Source organism: Cebidichthys violaceus, unplaced genomic scaffold (genome assembly GCF_023349555.1).
Source record: "Cebidichthys violaceus isolate CVI_PGR_0920_01 unplaced genomic scaffold, fCebVio1.0.p SCAF_36, whole genome shotgun sequence".
Taxonomy (NCBI): Eukaryota; Metazoa; Chordata; class Actinopteri; order Perciformes; family Stichaeidae; genus Cebidichthys; species Cebidichthys violaceus.
This window is the reverse complement of record NW_027176550.1, coordinates 2,665,498-2,682,997: the sequence shown is the minus strand read 5'-3', so window position 1 is coordinate 2,682,997 and position 17,500 is coordinate 2,665,498. Positions and strand designations below refer to the sequence as shown.

The following is a 17,500-nucleotide window of genomic DNA, read 5'->3' as shown; positions in this document are numbered from 1 at the left end:
ATCTTGTGGTGAAAAACGACTCTGTGACATTAATGCAGTTTGTCTCAGACTCTGTGTGGCGCCTGTTATCACAAAGACAAGAGGCTGAACGACATGTGAGTGATGGATACACACACACACACGTACACTCACACACACACACACACATACACACGTACACTCTCACACACACACACACACACACACACACACGTACACTCTCACACACACACACACGTACACTCACACTCACACATACACACGTACACACACACCTCCAGTTTAAAGCAGTGAACAAACCAACAGCTACTGGACACAGTAAGACTCATGTTTTCTAACATCATTAACGGTTCTCTAGTTTCATATTTAGTCAGTTGTATCTTCAGATATGTTGTATTTATATAAGATCTTCATCTGGCTCACGAGTCTCATGCGTTTGCTTCGGTCATTAATAGTTTTACACTCTCAACTTCATACAAACTACTGTCGATGTTTGTCATCATACTCGTAATCACAGAAAGCGCTGCGGTACTTGCTTGATAAAGTTAGCCACATCCAGCTAACGTTATCCAAAGTGTTAGCTAGCTTTGTTTTAGCCACCAATGTCAATCCATTTATTGAAAACCTGTCTCTAATCAGTGAGACACACGAGAGCAACAGTAGCTTAGTGCCATGGTTCATTGAATCGCGAATTTCAACTCATGTGTTTCAAGTGAGATTTGGAGTGAATGCAGCATGAGGCTAAAATGTTATAAAAATAATCTGTAGAATCAGCGCCCTACTGTGTATTTACAGATGATCAACCAGCATGAGTGACTAGTGGTTTTAAATCCTTCATTACAAACCAGTTTGCCATCTCTTTTCCATGGATATGACACTCTGCATCTCCTTTGTCTTTGGTCAGCGCTCCATTAGACTAGTTAACATCTTTTTTTTTACATTCAAACTATTGAGGTCTTTATTGGCCATGTACGCGTACGCACAAGGTGTTTGACTTCGGTTTTTCATTGATCACCACATACATACACAGAATTTACAAATAAACTACAAAAATTGAAATATATAAAAAAACAGGGACAACAAAAAACAAAAAAGTAGAACAGATGTAATCATAAACATTTAACGACTATGTACAATATATATATATATATATATATATATATATATATATATATATATATATATATATATATATATATATATATGTATGTATATATATATGTATGTATGTATGTATGAAAATAAACCTATACAACAACTTCGTAGTATAGGAGCAGGACTACAACATTGTGGTCTACAAAACCAAGTAGAGGATGTGCCGGTTTGCTGAACGTACCTGTAATGTTTGCTTTGACAAGTTCAGGATGTCGTCTTTCCTCATAGGGACATCCACCGTTGAGTCTGCAGTTGTTCAAATGGGCTTTGGGGTATTTAGCCAGAATTGAGCTAGTGTGCTTAGCCACTAGTTTTGCTGTTGCTTTGGTGTTCGCAGCTGGTGGGATATAAACAGCCCATAGAAGGGCTGTGATGACCAGCGTCTCCATGTTTTGGTGTTATTACACCACCTGTTGGGGACGTGGATGCAGACTTCACCGCCCCTCTTCTTACTCGACTGACTAGAGTCACCACAGAATCTATGAGAGCCTCAAGGAGCCAGGTTTCAGTCACGGCAATGATAAAGTCCTCTCCACCAGGCTCTTGGCGTGCATTCTGTCCATATCGTACCCAATGGAAGGTAGATTAGCTAGTATAATGGAGAGAAGACTGGGTCTGATGAAGCGAAGGTGGAGTATAATGGAGGGAAGACGGGGTCTGATGGAGGGAAGACGGGGTCTGATGGAGGGAAGACGGGGTCTGATGGAGGGAAGACGGGGTCTGATAGAGGGAAGACAGGGTCTGAAGGGTCACTTCCTGATCCTGGTGCATTCACCTTCACCTGAGCCAGTCCTTAATATAAACCTGAGTCAGCCCTAACTATAAATCTGAGCCAGTTCTAACTATAAATCTGAACCAGTTCTAACTATAAATCTGAGTCAGCCCTAACTATAAATCTGAGCCAGTCCTAACTATAAACCTGAGCCAGCCCTAACTATAAACCTGAGTCAGTTCTAACTATAAACCTGAGCCAGCCCTAACTATAAACCTGAGCCAGTTCTAACTATAAACCTGAGCCAGCCCTAACTATAAACCTGAGTCAGCCCAAACTATAAACCTGAGTCAGCCCAAGTGTTATCAAAGAGGAAAGTCTTAAGCCTACTCTTAAATGTGGTAAGGGACTGAAACAGGAAGCTGGTTCCACAGAAGAGGAGCTTGATAACTGAAGGTTCTGGCTCCTGTCCTACGTTATAAGACTCTAGGAACCACAAGTAACCCTGAATTTAGGAAGCGTAGCTCTGTAGTAGGGTAATATGGTACTATATAAGCTCCTTAAGATATGATGGTGCTCTCTAGTAGGGCAATATGGTACTATAAGCTCCTTAATATATGATGGTGCTCTCTAGTAGGGTAATATGGTACTATAAGCTCTTTAAGATATGATGGTGCTCTCTAGTAGGGTAATATGGTACTATAAGCGATATGATGGTGCTCTCTAGTAGGGTAATACGGTACTATAAGCTCCTTAAGATATGATGGTGTCTGACCAATCAGGGTTTTGTAGGTGAGCAGAAGGATTTTAAATTCTATTCTAGATGTTACATGGAGCCAGTGAAGCCAGAGACGCTGTCACATTATCTTTACATATGTAGATATTACATTCATATCCATTATCTCCTCTCTCGTCTTTCAGTCTTTTATTTCCTCCAACACTGAAATCAGATTTGAACAGGATATATTTTGGGTTTTCATTTCTTTACATGTAAATGTAGCAGAATGTAATATTTTCTGTTCTGTTGTGAATGTAAAGTGAGTGAAGTTTAAAAGATTACTGTATTCTGGTCAAAGTAATGAAACACTGATGCTGCTCTGTGGAGACGTGGAGTCAGTATGGGACAGCTGTAAAACCTCTCGTGTGTGTGTGTGTGTGTGTGTGTGTGTGTGTGTGTGTGTGTGTGTGTGTGTGTGTGTGTGTGTGTGTGTGTGTGTGTGTGTGTGGCTGTATTTAGCTGCCTGAAGCCTAATATTTGTGGGAACCAGCAGAGTCACTGAGCTGATAGCCGATCTGACAGACAGACAGACAGACAGACAGACAGACAGACAGACAGACAGACAGACAGGTGAACTCTGTTGTCTGAGTGTAACGAACAGTGAGAATACAGATAATCTGTTTTGGAGTGAAAATATTCATTGTGATGAAGACAGTTAGATAAAAAACTGTCTGTTTGGTTTTCAGGACGACACTAAACCCGTAGTAGCTCCTGTGTGCCATCAGAGTGTTAATGGGTGTTAATGGGTATGAATGTGTGTGAATGGGTATGAATGTGTGTGAATGGGTGTGTGAATGGGTATGAATGGGTCTTAATGGGTATGACTGGGTGTTAATGAGTATGAATGGGTGTGAATGTGTGTGAATGGGTATGAATGTGTGTGAATATGGGTGTGTGAATGGGTATGAATGGGTATGAATTGGTCTTAATGGGTATGACTGGATGTTAATGGTTATGACTGGGTGTTAATGAGTATGAATGGGTGTTAATGGGTATGAATGAGTGTTAATGGGTATGAATGAGTGTTAATGGGTGTTACTGGGTGTTGTCAATGGGTGTTAATGGGGATGAATGGGTGTTAATGGGGATGAATGGGTGTTAATGGGTAAATGACACGTGGCGTTGGAACACGTTACATTTACCATTTCTATGAGTTTGTTTTGAACTTTTCGTGTGTTTTTACAGTTTAGACTTCCATGTTTCATGTCAGTCAGTCGTGTACAGAAGTGATTCTCCAGCTCTTCCAGTTATTACAACCCCAAAAGAGTTTGTTTATGACTTTAGCTCTGTGACACTTTTCACACTTACAGTAAGTTTCCAGGAAATTAATGGAAGTCTATGCAATGTCCCCAAAAGTTCCCTTAGTAAACGTGTGTGTGTGTGTGTGTGTGTGTGTGTGTGTGTGTGTGTGTGTTGGAATGAGCTGGGTCATCGTAGCGACTGCAACTTTACACCAGAGGGTCAAACTGATGACTCGCAACAGCTGCTGCTGCCATGGCAACGCAAGGGTGGGGTCAACCCTGGCAACGATGAAGACACCAGAGACTGTGTGTACATGTGTGTGTGTGTGTGTGTGTGTGTGTGTGTGTGTGTGTGAGTGAGAGTGTGTGTGTATGTGTGTGAGCCTGTGTGTGAGAGAGTGTGTGTGTGTGTGTGTGTGTGTGTGTGTGTGTGAAAGAATGTGTGCGTGTTTATTTCTTGGAGCAGCTGTGTGTCTGATCGGCAATCAAACTGACTGTCATTCAGTTTATTTTCTGATGAATGTATACATTGATGGATGTAATTAAACTGAACTAAAGATCAACAAATATGAAATCAATTATCAAATCAAACAAATTCATATCTCCACCTGAACATCCTCTTGGACCCCCACCAGTCCGGGTTCAAGGTGGGTCACTCGACTGAGACAAACCCTCCTTGCGGTGACAGAGTTGCTTCACGCCGCGAGAGCGAACTCTCTCTCCTCTGTCCTGATTCTCCTGGACCTGTCTGCGGCGTTTGACATTGTGAACCATCAGATCCTCCTCTCCACCCTCGAGGGGATGGGCGTCTCAGGCTCTGCACTCTCCCTGTTTGCATCCTACCTGATCCTACCAGGTGACATGGAGGTGTGGGGGGGAGGGGTGCCGTGTCGGAACCACGCATGCTGACTATGGGGGTTCCACAAGGTTCAGTTCTGGGCCCCCTTCTCTTCTCTTACCACTGTTATGCCGATGACACCCAGCTGGTCTTGTCATTTTCCCCCGGTAACACTCAAGTGGAGACACGCATCGCTGCAGGCTTGGCTGACATCTCGAAGTGGACGACGACACACCACCTCAAGCTCAACCTGGACAAAATCGAGCTACTGTTCCTCCCGGGGAAGGGTTGCCCGCACCGAGACCTGTCCATTACCATTGAAGATACTGTGGTGACCCTGGATGACCAACTGTCATTCTCAGCAAACGTTTCATCCGTTACACGGTCCTGCAGATTCCTGCTCTACAACATCAGGAGGATTCTCCTCTTCCTCACTGACGAGACGGAGCAGGTTCTCATCCAGGCTCTTGTCATCTCCCGCCTGGACTACTGCCACTCTCTACTCGCCGGAGCCCCGGCGTCGGCCATCAGACCTCTGGAGCTTGTCCAGAAAGCTGCAGCTCGCCTGGTGTTCAATCGCCCCAAGTTCTCCCACACAACTTCCTTTCTCCGTTCTCTACACTGGCTCCCTGTAAGAGCTCATCCAGTTTAAGACTCTGGTGCTAGCCTACAGGGCAGTGAAAGGAACAGCTCCTTTCTATCTCCAGGCCATGGTCAAGTCTCACACCCCCGCCCGACCACTTTGCTCAGAGGTCTCTGCGGCCGATCGACCCGGTCACAGCTGTTTTCTGTCCTGGCCCCACAGTGGTGTAATGAACTCCTCACTGACGTCAGGACAGCAGAGTCGCTGCCCATCTTTAATCAGGCAGGAAGTACTACCCTGAGCCTTCCACTCAGCACTTATTGTATTCATACTAGTTTGTTTGTGTACTTCTCTCTGCTTCATGCTGTTTGATGTTTGTTTAAAGGAAATGTACTTATGACTTTTGGTGACTAGTAGTTCTTTTGATTGCCAATGTTGAAAACACTTATTGTAAGTCGCTTTCGATAAAAGCGTCTGCTAAATGACAGTAATGTAATGTGATTAAAGTGACTCGTTAAGATGTGAGGACCAATCACAGATGTGTGTGTGAGGTTCAAAACAAAAACAAGGCAGACAGACAGACAGCCAGACAGATCCCAGTTGACTGTTTCACTTCACCATGTTTTGTCTCCTCAATGTCTCGATGACGATCCTCCAGCTTGTGACCCAGAAATCGATCTCTCTCCTCCATCTTGAAGTGCGTCCTGATTTCTGCAAAGCATCTGGAGGAGCAGGGAGCTATAAGAGGAAACCGGAAACACTGGTCTCTCCTTTGTAGAGGAGCTATAAAAGAACACACTGGTCTCTCCTTTGTGGAGGAGCTATAAGAGGACACACTGGTCTCTCCTTTGTAGAGGAGCTATAAGAGGACACACTGGTCCCTCCTTTGTAGAGGAGCTATAAGAGGACACACTGGTCCCTCCTTTGTGGAGGAGCTATAAGAGGACACACTGGTCTCTCCTTTGTAGAGGAGCTATAAGAGGACACACTGGTCTCTCCTTTATGGAGGAGCTATAAGAGGACACACTGGTCCCTCCTTTGTGGAGGAGCTATAAGAGGACACACTGGTCTCTCCTTTGTAGAGGAGCTATAAGAGGACACACTGGTCTCTCCTTTATGGAAGAGCTATAAGAGGACACACTGGTCTCTCCTTTGTGGAGGAGCTATAAGAGGACACACTGGTCCCTCCTTTGTGGAGGAGCTATAAGAGGACACACTGGTCTCTCCTTTGTGGAGGAGCTATAAGAGGACACACTGGCCTCTCCTTTGTGGAAGACTTTTCTTTTCACACATGAACAAACGTGGCATCGCACACAGCTGAATAATCCACGGCTGGACTCTATAACCGTCATTGTTACTTTTGTTATTGTAGTTTTATAAGATGATCAAACTTTCTGCCGTTCACAGTTCTTCAAACCACATTCATTAAAAACATTCCCCCATTATTTATGTTTTATCTTGAATGTTTCTACATTCAATTCAGTTCATGTTTACAAGTTCAAACTGCTTCTGTCGTCAATTTATTAATTCAATATTTTATTTCAACAATGAGCACTAATTTGTTGTATTTTATGTTGTCATAAAGATAAACAGGACTGTGTGTATATATATATATATATATATATATATATATATATATATATATATATATATATATATATATATATATATGAATTTAATACAAAGTCACTAGTTATGATCATTGCATAGTCACATGGATGGGCTCAATTTGTGTGTCCATCATCAATTGACTTTCCGTTGCCATTGTTTGCATCCTGAGCAACACAAATAAAGTGTCCACGTACAAATAAACAATAGATTGCATTTGGTGATTACTTCACAAAGTGGCATCATCCCCTCTCTTCTCCTACAGGAGAGTATTGCTAGAAGACCGTGGAGCTCAAGCAGCGCCACATGATGCCAGGATGGCGCCTCTGCTGCCCCCTGTTGGTTCGGAGGTCTTCAAACGCTTCACGCCGTCCTCGCTGGAGGAACTCCAGCGACGATATGAGGTTGAGGAGAAGGAGCGGCAGAGGAGGAAGGAGAAGAACATAGAGGTACAAAAAACATCAGCTATCAGTTACAATTAATCAATACACTGAAAACGAGCAATTAATTCACTGAGAATAAGTAATCAATTAACCCTTCAAGTTCCGCACTCAAATGCAGATCGGCCAATCATGTCATGACAACTATCGGGCTCCAAAGACTCTCATGCAAGAAGTTCAGATTCCATTTTCTGGATGGTTTTGTGGATTTGGAGCTCGTTATAGAACGATACGTTTCTACAAAACAACCTGTAGAGCTAACATAGTAAATAACACAGATGACCTGTAGAGCTAACATAGTAAATAACACAAATGACCTGTAGAGCTAACATAGTAAATAAGATGGCCTGTAGAGCTAACATTGGAGACGGGATGTATTAGTTTGTCTATGCTACGCTAGAAGGTATACTAAATGTATACACGTGCTGCTTTTTAATGATTTTTCAAACATTAGATACCATTTATTCAGGGAGTGCAGTTAGTAACAGTGTGGACTCCATGGTAACGTAGATTGATGGAGTATCAGCAGGGGGCGGGGCTTAGCAAAGGGTCGATCACAATTTAAAAATTGTATGAATGAAAGAAAGTTGAAGTTGTGTGTCTGATTGACAGATAGCGGAGGAAGATCTTCCTAAACCAGCCAGTGACCTGGAGGCCGGGAAGCCCCTCCCATTCATCTACGGAGACCCGCCCCCTGGGCTTCTCAACACCCCATTAGAGGAGCTGGATCCCTTCTACCAATCACAGAAGGTCTCTCTCTTTCTCTTTGACAAATGATATTCCCTGTGACCCGGAGACTGATCAGTATCAATCAATAAATCAATCAATTTATTCTCAGCTTCAGCTCCAGAAGTCACATTAGAAAGTAAATCTGATCATTGATTAATTTTTAGATTGTTTGTCTCAGTGAAGGTTTCAATCATCAGCTAAGTAATGTAATGAATCAGTATACCTGTCTGTCTCTCTGACCTGTCTGTCTCTCTGACCTGAGTGTCTCTCTGACCTGAGTGTCTCTCTTACCTGTCTGTCTCTCTGACCTGAGTGTCTCTCTGACCTGAGTGTCTCTCTTACCTGTCTGTCTCTCTGACCTATCTGTCCCCCTGAGCGGTCTGTCTGTCTCTCTGACCTGTCTGTCTCTCTTACCTGTCTGTCTGTCTTTCTGACCTGAGTGTCTCTCTTACCTGTCTGTCTCTCTGACCTGAGTGTCTCTCTTACCTGTCTGTCTCTCTGACCTGTCTGTCTCCCTGAATGGTCTGTCTGTCTCTCTCTGTCTCTCTGACCTATCTGTCTCTCTCTGTCTCTCTGACCTATCTGTCTCTCTCTGTCTCTCTTACCTGTCTGTCTCTCTCTGTCTCTCTGACCTGTCTGTCTCTCTCTGTCTCTCTTACCTGTCTGTCTCTCTTTGTCTCTCTTACCTGTCTGTCCCCCTGAATGGTCTGTCTGTCTCTCTCTGTCTCCCTTACCTGTCTGTCTCTGTTTGTCTCTCTGCAGACGTTCATCGTACTCGGTAAAGGAAACGTCATTTACAGGTTTAATGCTGAGTCGGCGTGTTACCTGCTGAGTCCGTTCAACCCGCTGAGGACCGTCGCCATCAAGATCCTCATTCACTCATATCCTTCATGATGTCACACTGTGCTTCTCCCTCATTGGCCGGTTAGCTTTGATTTGCATGTGATTGCTAAACGATCAGCTGATGATGTTTTTTGTTCCTTAAAACCTTAAAAACTTTATTCAGTTTGTTCATCATGGTAACGATTCTGGCCAACTGTGCGTTCATGACTCTGAGTGATCCTCCAGCGTGGAGCAAAACTGTGGAGTGAGTCAACACACACAAAGTATACACACACACACACACACACACACACACACACACACACACACACACACATACACAAATGCACATGAGAATACACATAAATATACACACAGCAGCGGTGGGTAATAATGAAACGCATCAGAGTTTCCTCTATGGGTCCATGAAACTCTGACGATGCTGAATGACATCATCAAAACTGTCCAATCAGTGACCTCGGCGTCCGCCAGGTGACGTCCTTTTTGTTCCTCTTGATTTGTTTGTAAAAACTCAGTTTGACAAAACCAGAATGTTATTTAGAAAGAGTCAATTAAATGTGTAGCAGCTCTTACCAACATGAACACAGAGTGTTCTGAGGGGGGGCGTTACACTGTGTTTGTCCTGAGGGGGGGCGTTACACTGTGTTTGTTCTGAGGGGGGGCACTACACTGTTTGTCCTGAGGGGGGGCGTTACACTGTGTTTGTCCTGAGGGGGGGCGTTACACTGTGTTTGTTCTGAGGGGGGGCACTACACTGTTTGTCCTGAGGGGGGGCGTTACACTGTGTTTGTCCTGAGGGGGGGCGTTACACTGTGTTTGTTCTGAGGGGGGGCGCTACACTGTGTTTGTCCTGAGGGGGGGCGTTACACTGTGTTTGTCCTGAGGGGGGCGTTACACTGTGTTTGTCCTGAGGGGGGGCGTTACACTGTGTTTGTCCTGAGGGGGGCGTTACACTGTGTTTGTCCTGAGGGGGGGCGCTACACTGTTTGTCCTGAGGGGGGGCGCTACAGGACGTCCCATCAGTAGAGGCTTATCAGTGGTAATAGTTTAGCGCTACAACTGTGCAGGCTTCATAAAAACACCATTAGGATGTTATTTGTATTATAAGTTACTTAATTATAAATGTGTGTTGATTGCTGCCTTTTCTTTTTTTATGTCAATGTCTGACATATTTTTCTGTCGTTAAACAGATACGTGTTTACGTTCATCTACACATTTGAAGCAACGATCAAAGTTGTGTCCAGAGGGTTCTGTGTTGGTGGGTTCACCTTCCTGAAAGACCCCTGGAACTGGTTGGACTTCATGGTCATCAGCATGGCGTAATACTCATAATACACATACTCTACGCACAATAATACACCTACTTCAAACACAATAATACACATACTTTATACACAATAATACACACACTTCAAACACAATAATACACATACTCTACGCACAATAATACACCTACTTCAAACACAATAATACACATACTTTATACACAATAATACACACACTTCAAACACAATAATACACATACTTTATACACAATAATACACATACTTTATACACAATAATACACACACTTCAAACACAATAATACACATACTTTATACACAATAACAGACATACTTCAAACACAATAATACACATACTTTATACACAATAATACACACACTTCAAACACAATAATACACATACTTTATACACAATAATACAAATACTTTATACACAATAATACACATACTTTATACACAATAATACCCATACTTCATGCACAATAATACACATCATTATTATTGTTGTTGTTTATGTTGTTATTATAGTTACCATCATTATCATTATTATTGTTATTCATCGCTTTAATTGACTTTACAAATGCTTTATTACTACTTTAAAAAGAAGCTACGGTTAAAAGATGAGTATTTCCATTTAAAAAGTTAAGATCAACTTTTTAATCTAAAAGTCGTCTGCTTGGATTTGAGATTTTTGTCTATGATGGTGACGATGATGGTGATGGCTTTGTCTTTCTGTGTTTCAGATACCTGACAGAGTTTGTAGATTTGGGAAATGTTTCTGTGCTGAGAACGTTCAGAGTTCTTCGAGCTCTGAAGACCATCACAGTCATCCCTGGTCAGTGTGTGTGTGTGTGTGTGTGTGTGTGTGTGTGTGTGTGTGTGTGTGTGCGTGCGTGCGTGCGTGCGTGCGTGCGTGCGTGCGTGCGTGTGTGTGTTTATGATTTTGATTGGTCGGTCAGTTTTTAATGCCCCACCCCTCCACCCATCAGGTCTGAAGACGATTGTCGGAGCTCTCATCCAATCAGTGAAGAAGCTGGCTGATGTCATGATTCTGACGGTGTTCTGCCTCAGCGTCTTCGCTCTGATTGGTCTGCAGCTCTTCATGGGAAACCTGCGTCAGAAATGTGTTCTGATACCACCGCTGTTGCTCGACAACAACACATCTAACAACACGTCTGACTTCGGTACTGGTTACCATGGCAACGACACCCAAAGCAACAATACAGGGAGCAGTGGCTTTGATTACTCCAAGTACATCAACAACCCAGGTATGATACAAATACTACTACTATTAATACTACAAGTCCATCAACCCAGATATGATACAAATACTACTACTATTAATACTCCAAGTACATCAACAACCCAGGTATGATACAAATACTACTACTATTAATACTCCAAGTATATCAACAACCCAGGTATGATACAAATACTACTACTATTAATACTCCAAGTATATCAACAACCCAGGTATGATACAAATACTACTACTATTAATACACCAAGTACATCAACAACCCAGGTATGATACAAATACTACTACTATTAATACTCCATGTACATCAACAACCCAGGTAAAATACAAATACTACTACTATTAATACTACAAGTACATCAACAACCCAGGTATGATACAAATACTACTACTATTAATACTCCAAGTACATCAACAACCCAGGTATGATACAAATACTACTACTATTAATACTCCAAGTACATCAACAACCCAGGTATGATACAAATACTACTACTATTAATACTCCAAGTATATCAACAACCCAGGTATGATACAAATACTACTACTATTAATACTCCAAGTACATCAACAACCCAGGTATGATACAAATACTACTACTATTAATACTCCAAGTACATCAACAACCCAGGTATGATACAGATACTACTACTATTAATACTCCAAGTACATCAACAACCCAGTTATGATACAAATACTACTACTATTGATACTACAAGTACATCAACAACCCAGGTATGATACAAATACTACTAATATTAATACTACAAGTACATCAACAACCCAGGTATGATACAAATATTACTACTACTAATACTACAATACCTCATCGACGACCTCTCCATGGTACAAATACTATTACTACTACTACCACTAATACTACAATACCTCATCGACAACCTCTCCATGGTACAAATACTACTACTACTACTACTAAATTCTCTGTCTGTATATATAATATTTTTATTTTTATTTTTTAGCTATATTTAGTAATTGTGTATTTTCGTACATTTTACTTAGTTGATACTCTTTAATGTGTATTACTTATTTATAATACTTGCTGCTCTTGTTGTTTTACTCTGTATCTTGTGTCCACTTTGCTGCTATGATCCTGTAAATGTCCCCACTGCGGGACTAATAAAGGATTATCTTATCTCTTATCTTATCTTACCACTAAAACTACAATAACTCATTAATAACTACAATAACGTCTGTTCAAGGTACTAATACAACTGTTGCTACTACTAACATGTCAATAGCTTCATGTTACTTTGCTGTTGAATCGTTTTAACTAAAGAGTGTGATTGGAGGGTTTGGTCTGTTTTACAGGTTTTAAATATAAAAACTATACAAATAAAGTTTAATTGAATTGTTCTTATTTCCAGTGGGTGAATGTGTGCTTGTGATTGAAGGACATTATTACCCAAAGCGTCGAATGAAGGGCTTCATCTGTGCTTATAGAACCAGGGTTACAATATTGTAACCTTCATAACTTGATTTGACAGAGTCCAATCTGTCCAATCCTGTAGACATCTACATATGTTGAGACAGACTCTGTCTCTCTCTCTGTCCGTCTGCCTGTCTGTCTCCCTGTCTGTCTGCCTGTCTGTCTGATAGAGAACTACTACTACCAGCCAGGTCAGCTTGATGCTCTGCTGTGTGGAAACAGCTCTGATGCCGGGTGAGTTCACAACAATCAATGATCAATGATCAACAATAATAATACCGATAGTGATGATGATGAAGATGGTGATGTGTTCAGGGTCTGTCCTGAGGGTTACGTCTGTCTGAAGGTGGGGAGAAACCCAAACTACGGATACACAAGCTATGACTCGTTTGGTTGGGCGTTCCTGTCTCTGTTCAGACTGATGACTCAGGACTTCTGGGAGAACCTGTTCCAGCTGGTCAGTAAGGGACTGGACCCAGTACTAACGGGTTCCAGGACTAACTGGTCACAGTACTAACTAGTCTTTGACTTTCACTCACATTGTGTTGATTTGTTAGTTTCATTACTTTTTTGTTAGAGAGTGAACCTTGTGGGAATAAATCTGCTCTCATTGTGTGGACAGTTTGGACAGACAACCAATCAGAGAGCAGGAAATGAACAGAAGCAGTTTGATTTATTTCACCTGTCTGTCCCTCACCTGTCTGTCTCTCATCCACCTGTCTGACTGCAGACACTGCGAGCAGCCGGTAAAACCTACATGATCTTCTTCGTGGTCGTCATCTTCCTCGGCTCCTTCTACCTCATTAACCTCATCCTCGCCGTAGTCGCCATGGCGTACGCCGAGCAGAATGAAGCCACGATGGCCGAGGCCAAACAGAAGGAGGAGGAGTATGCTCAGATCCTGGAGATGCTGAAGACGAGAGAGGAGGAGGTCTGACATGATGAACTACATTCAATCAGCTGACAGTGAAAACACACTCAACATTTATTCTGCTTGTTGTTACAGCAGGCGGCCTGCAGGGAACAAGGTACAACACCACAGAAGAAGAATTCATCTGCAGAAATAAAGGGCCATGAGCAAGAACACACTGCCATTGAAGGTACACACATACATGTACACACATACATGTACACACAGACATACACACACAGATGTGTACACACAGACATGTACACATACATGTACACATACATGTACACATACATGTACACACTGCCATTAAAGGTACACACATACATGTACACACATACATGTACACACAGACATTTACACACATACATGTACACACATACATGTACACATTACCATTGAAGGTACACACAGACATATACACACATACATGTACACACAGACATGTACACACAGACGTACATATACACACATACATGTACACACAGACATATACACATACATGTACACACAGACATGTACACACATACATGTACACATATACATGTACACATTACCATTGAAGGTACACACAGACATATACACACATACATGTACACACAGAAATGTACACACAGACGTACATATACACACATACATGTACACACATACATGTACACACAGACATGTACACACATACATGTACACACAGACATGTACACAGACATGTACACACATACATGTACACACTGCCATTGAAGGTACACACATACATGTTCACACATACATGTACACACAGACATGTACACACTGCCATTGAAGATACACGCATACATGTACACACAGACGTACACACATACATATACACACATACATGTACATACATATGTACACACGTAAATATGCACACATATATGTACACACAGACATATACACACATACATGTACACACATACATGTACACACATACGTGTACACACATACATGTACACATATACATGTACACACGTACATATACACACATTCATGTAAACACAGACATATACACACATACATATACACACAAACATATACACACATACGTGTACACACTGACATATACACACATACATGTACACACGTACATATACACACAGACATACACACGTACATATACACGCATACATGTACACACTGACATATACACACCTACATGTACACACGTACATATACACACAGACGTACACATGTACATATACACACATACATGTACACACATACATGTACACACAGACATATACACACATACATGTACACACATATGTACACACATACATATACTCACATACATATACACACATATGTACACACCGACATATACACACATACATGTACACACATATGTACACACATACATATACACACATACATGTACACACATATGTACACACATACATATACACACATACATATACACACATACATGTACACACATACATGTACACACATGAACCTAACCCTAACCCGTGAATGTCACCTGTCTGTCTCTCATCTCTAACCCGCTGTGTGTTTCAGACTTTGCAGAGGACCAGAGACCGTGTCCTCCGTGTTGGTACGTCTTTGCTGACATCTTCCTGAAGTGGAACTGTTGTGGCTGCTGGCGGTGGATCAAACGGTACCTCTACATCTTCGTCATGGACCCGTTCGTTGACCTGGGAATCACCATCTGTATCGTCCTCAACACCGTCTTCATGGCCATGGAGCATTACCCGATGACCGAGGAGTTCGAGGAGCTTCTGAGCATCGGAAATCTGGTCAGTGATGAGGAATAGTCAGAGAGTTGGTTGAAAGAAGAAGAGGAGATGTCACACTTCATACTGTGTCATATAGCTGGAAGCCTCACTAGCTGAACATGAGGATTGATGATTGATTCGCTTCACTGAGGCATCCAGAGGGAGTCAGAGCTGCCTACTTCATGGCTGACCATTTCAATTCTGCAATTATTGAAAAGATCTTAAACAAAAAAATGTTTTTCTATTTTTAAATATTGTCACTCAAAAGTTCTGTCAGCTGAGAATCCAAAGCGGCCAGCTTCCCTTTATTTGAGCCGTCAGCTGTAAACCTCCAACATGTGTCGAACCCCATTCATTTAATAGTTTCTTCTGCTGACCTCTGCCCCCCCTCAGGTCTTCACAGGGATCTTCACAGCTGAGATGGTCCTCAAACTTCTGGCCATGGACCCATACTACTACTTCCAGGTCAGACTTCCTGTTTGTTGACTGGTGGTTCTCTAACCAGCACCATGACTTGAAGTCTTGAGAATCCTCATTCACATCTTTCCTTCGCCTCATGACAGCTGTTGCCATGGTAACATGTGTCTGTCATTGTTCTGTTGCCATGGCTGCAGGTGGGCTGGAACATCTTTGATAGCATCATCGTCACCATGAGTCTGGTGGAGCTGGGATTGGCTAACGTTCAGGGCCTGTCTGTGCTGCGCTCCTTCCGATTGGTTGGTGTGAACTCATCACTCAAATTACTGTCTACTTGTCTGTCTACCTGTCTGTCTTCTCACCTGTCTCCCTGCCTGTCTCATGTCTAGATGCGAGTGTTTAAGTTGGCCAAGTCGTGGCCGACCCTCAACATGTTGATAAAGATCATTGGGAACTCGGTGGGTGCTCTGGGGAACCTGACTCTGGTCCTGGCCATCATCGTCTTCATCTTCGCCGTCGTCGGCATGCAGCTGTTCGGGAAGAACTACAAAGACTGCGTCTGTCGCATCGCACTCGACTGTGAACTTCCCCGTTGGCACATGTTCGACTTCTTCCACGCCTTCCTCATCATTTTCAGGGTCCTGTGTGGAGAGTGGATTGAGACCATGTGGGACTGCATGGAGGTCTCAGGTCAGACCATGTGTCTGATTGTCTTCATGATGGTCCTCGTCATCGGAAACCTAGTGGTGAGTCCCTGTAGGCACAAAGATACTCTTTGACCTTTACTGGACTCTACGGGTAACACTCTCCTCCAATCACTAGCAGACCTTCAGTTACTGAAATTATGAATAAATGTAGCCAGACAATCAGGACATGCCAACCCGAATACCTGCGGACCCCTCAGTATATAGGGCGGCCGTGGCTCATTTGGTAGAGAGGGTCAACCGGCAACCGCAGTTCAATCCTCAGCTGCTACGTGTCCTGTGCCGAAGTGTCCCTGAGCAAGACACTGATCCCCTAACTGCTCCCCGAGCACTTCTCGGCAGCCCACCGCTCCCAATATGCTAGGGATGGGTTAAATGCAGAGGTAATGCAAATTTCATGTATATGTAATTGTATAATGACGACTATAATAAAGTCTATAACCCTAACCTATCCGCTGTACCCATCCACTGTACCCATAGAGGCCAGTAGAGGGTGCAGACTGTGTGAGTTAGAACGAAGGTTACGATATTGTAACCCTAGTTCTAAAAGCACAGGCGTAGCCGTTTATACTGTGGGGTCCACATATATTCAGGTAGGCACTTCCTGACTGCCGGCTACGCTTATTAAAATGTTCAATGAGGAGAGTATAACCCATAGAGTCCAGTAGAGGATTCCTCTGTTACTGATCTTGTTTCAGGTCCTGAATCTGTTCCTGGTCTTGAATCTGTTTCATCTGTTTCTGATCTTGTTTCAGGTCCTGAATCTGTTCCTGGCCTTGTTGCTGAGCTCATTCAGCGGTGACAATCTTGCGGCTCCAGAAGAA

At 42.7% G+C, this 17,500-nt stretch overlaps 1 protein-coding gene across 3 annotated transcripts in view; it reads left to right on the top strand.

The window, feature by feature from the left end:
• The first annotated feature begins 256 nt into the window (after positions 1-256).
• scn4ab (sodium channel, voltage-gated, type IV, alpha, b) overlaps positions 257-17,500 on the top strand; it is a 28,493-nt gene continuing 11,249 nt past the window's right edge. Inside the window, exons 1-17 of one of the 3 annotated variants that reach the window (XM_068725666.1) lie at positions 257-297; positions 7,160-7,343; positions 7,947-8,084; positions 8,826-8,944; positions 9,061-9,150; positions 10,097-10,225; positions 10,933-11,024; positions 11,179-11,457; positions 13,065-13,128; positions 13,210-13,351; positions 13,625-13,825; positions 13,904-13,994; positions 15,338-15,576; positions 15,949-16,020; positions 16,170-16,271; positions 16,362-16,718; positions 17,432-17,500. The exon at positions 17,432-17,500 is cut by the window's right edge and continues 127 nt beyond it. In XM_068725666.1, coding sequence (XP_068581767.1) covers positions 7,212-7,343; positions 7,947-8,084; positions 8,826-8,944; positions 9,061-9,150; positions 10,097-10,225; positions 10,933-11,024; positions 11,179-11,457; positions 13,065-13,128; positions 13,210-13,351; positions 13,625-13,825; positions 13,904-13,994; positions 15,338-15,576; positions 15,949-16,020; positions 16,170-16,271; positions 16,362-16,718; positions 17,432-17,500 — 2,316 coding nt within the window. In that variant the 5' untranslated portion in view covers positions 257-297; positions 7,160-7,211. Of the gene's footprint in view, positions 298-7,159; positions 7,344-7,946; positions 8,085-8,825; positions 8,945-9,060; positions 9,151-10,096; positions 10,226-10,932; positions 11,025-11,178; positions 11,458-12,053; positions 12,079-13,064; positions 13,352-13,624; positions 13,826-13,900; positions 13,995-15,337; positions 15,577-15,948; positions 16,021-16,169; positions 16,272-16,361; positions 16,719-17,431 lie in introns of those variants that run through there. The other 2 variants (XM_068725665.1, XM_068725667.1) reach the window with 2 other exon arrangements.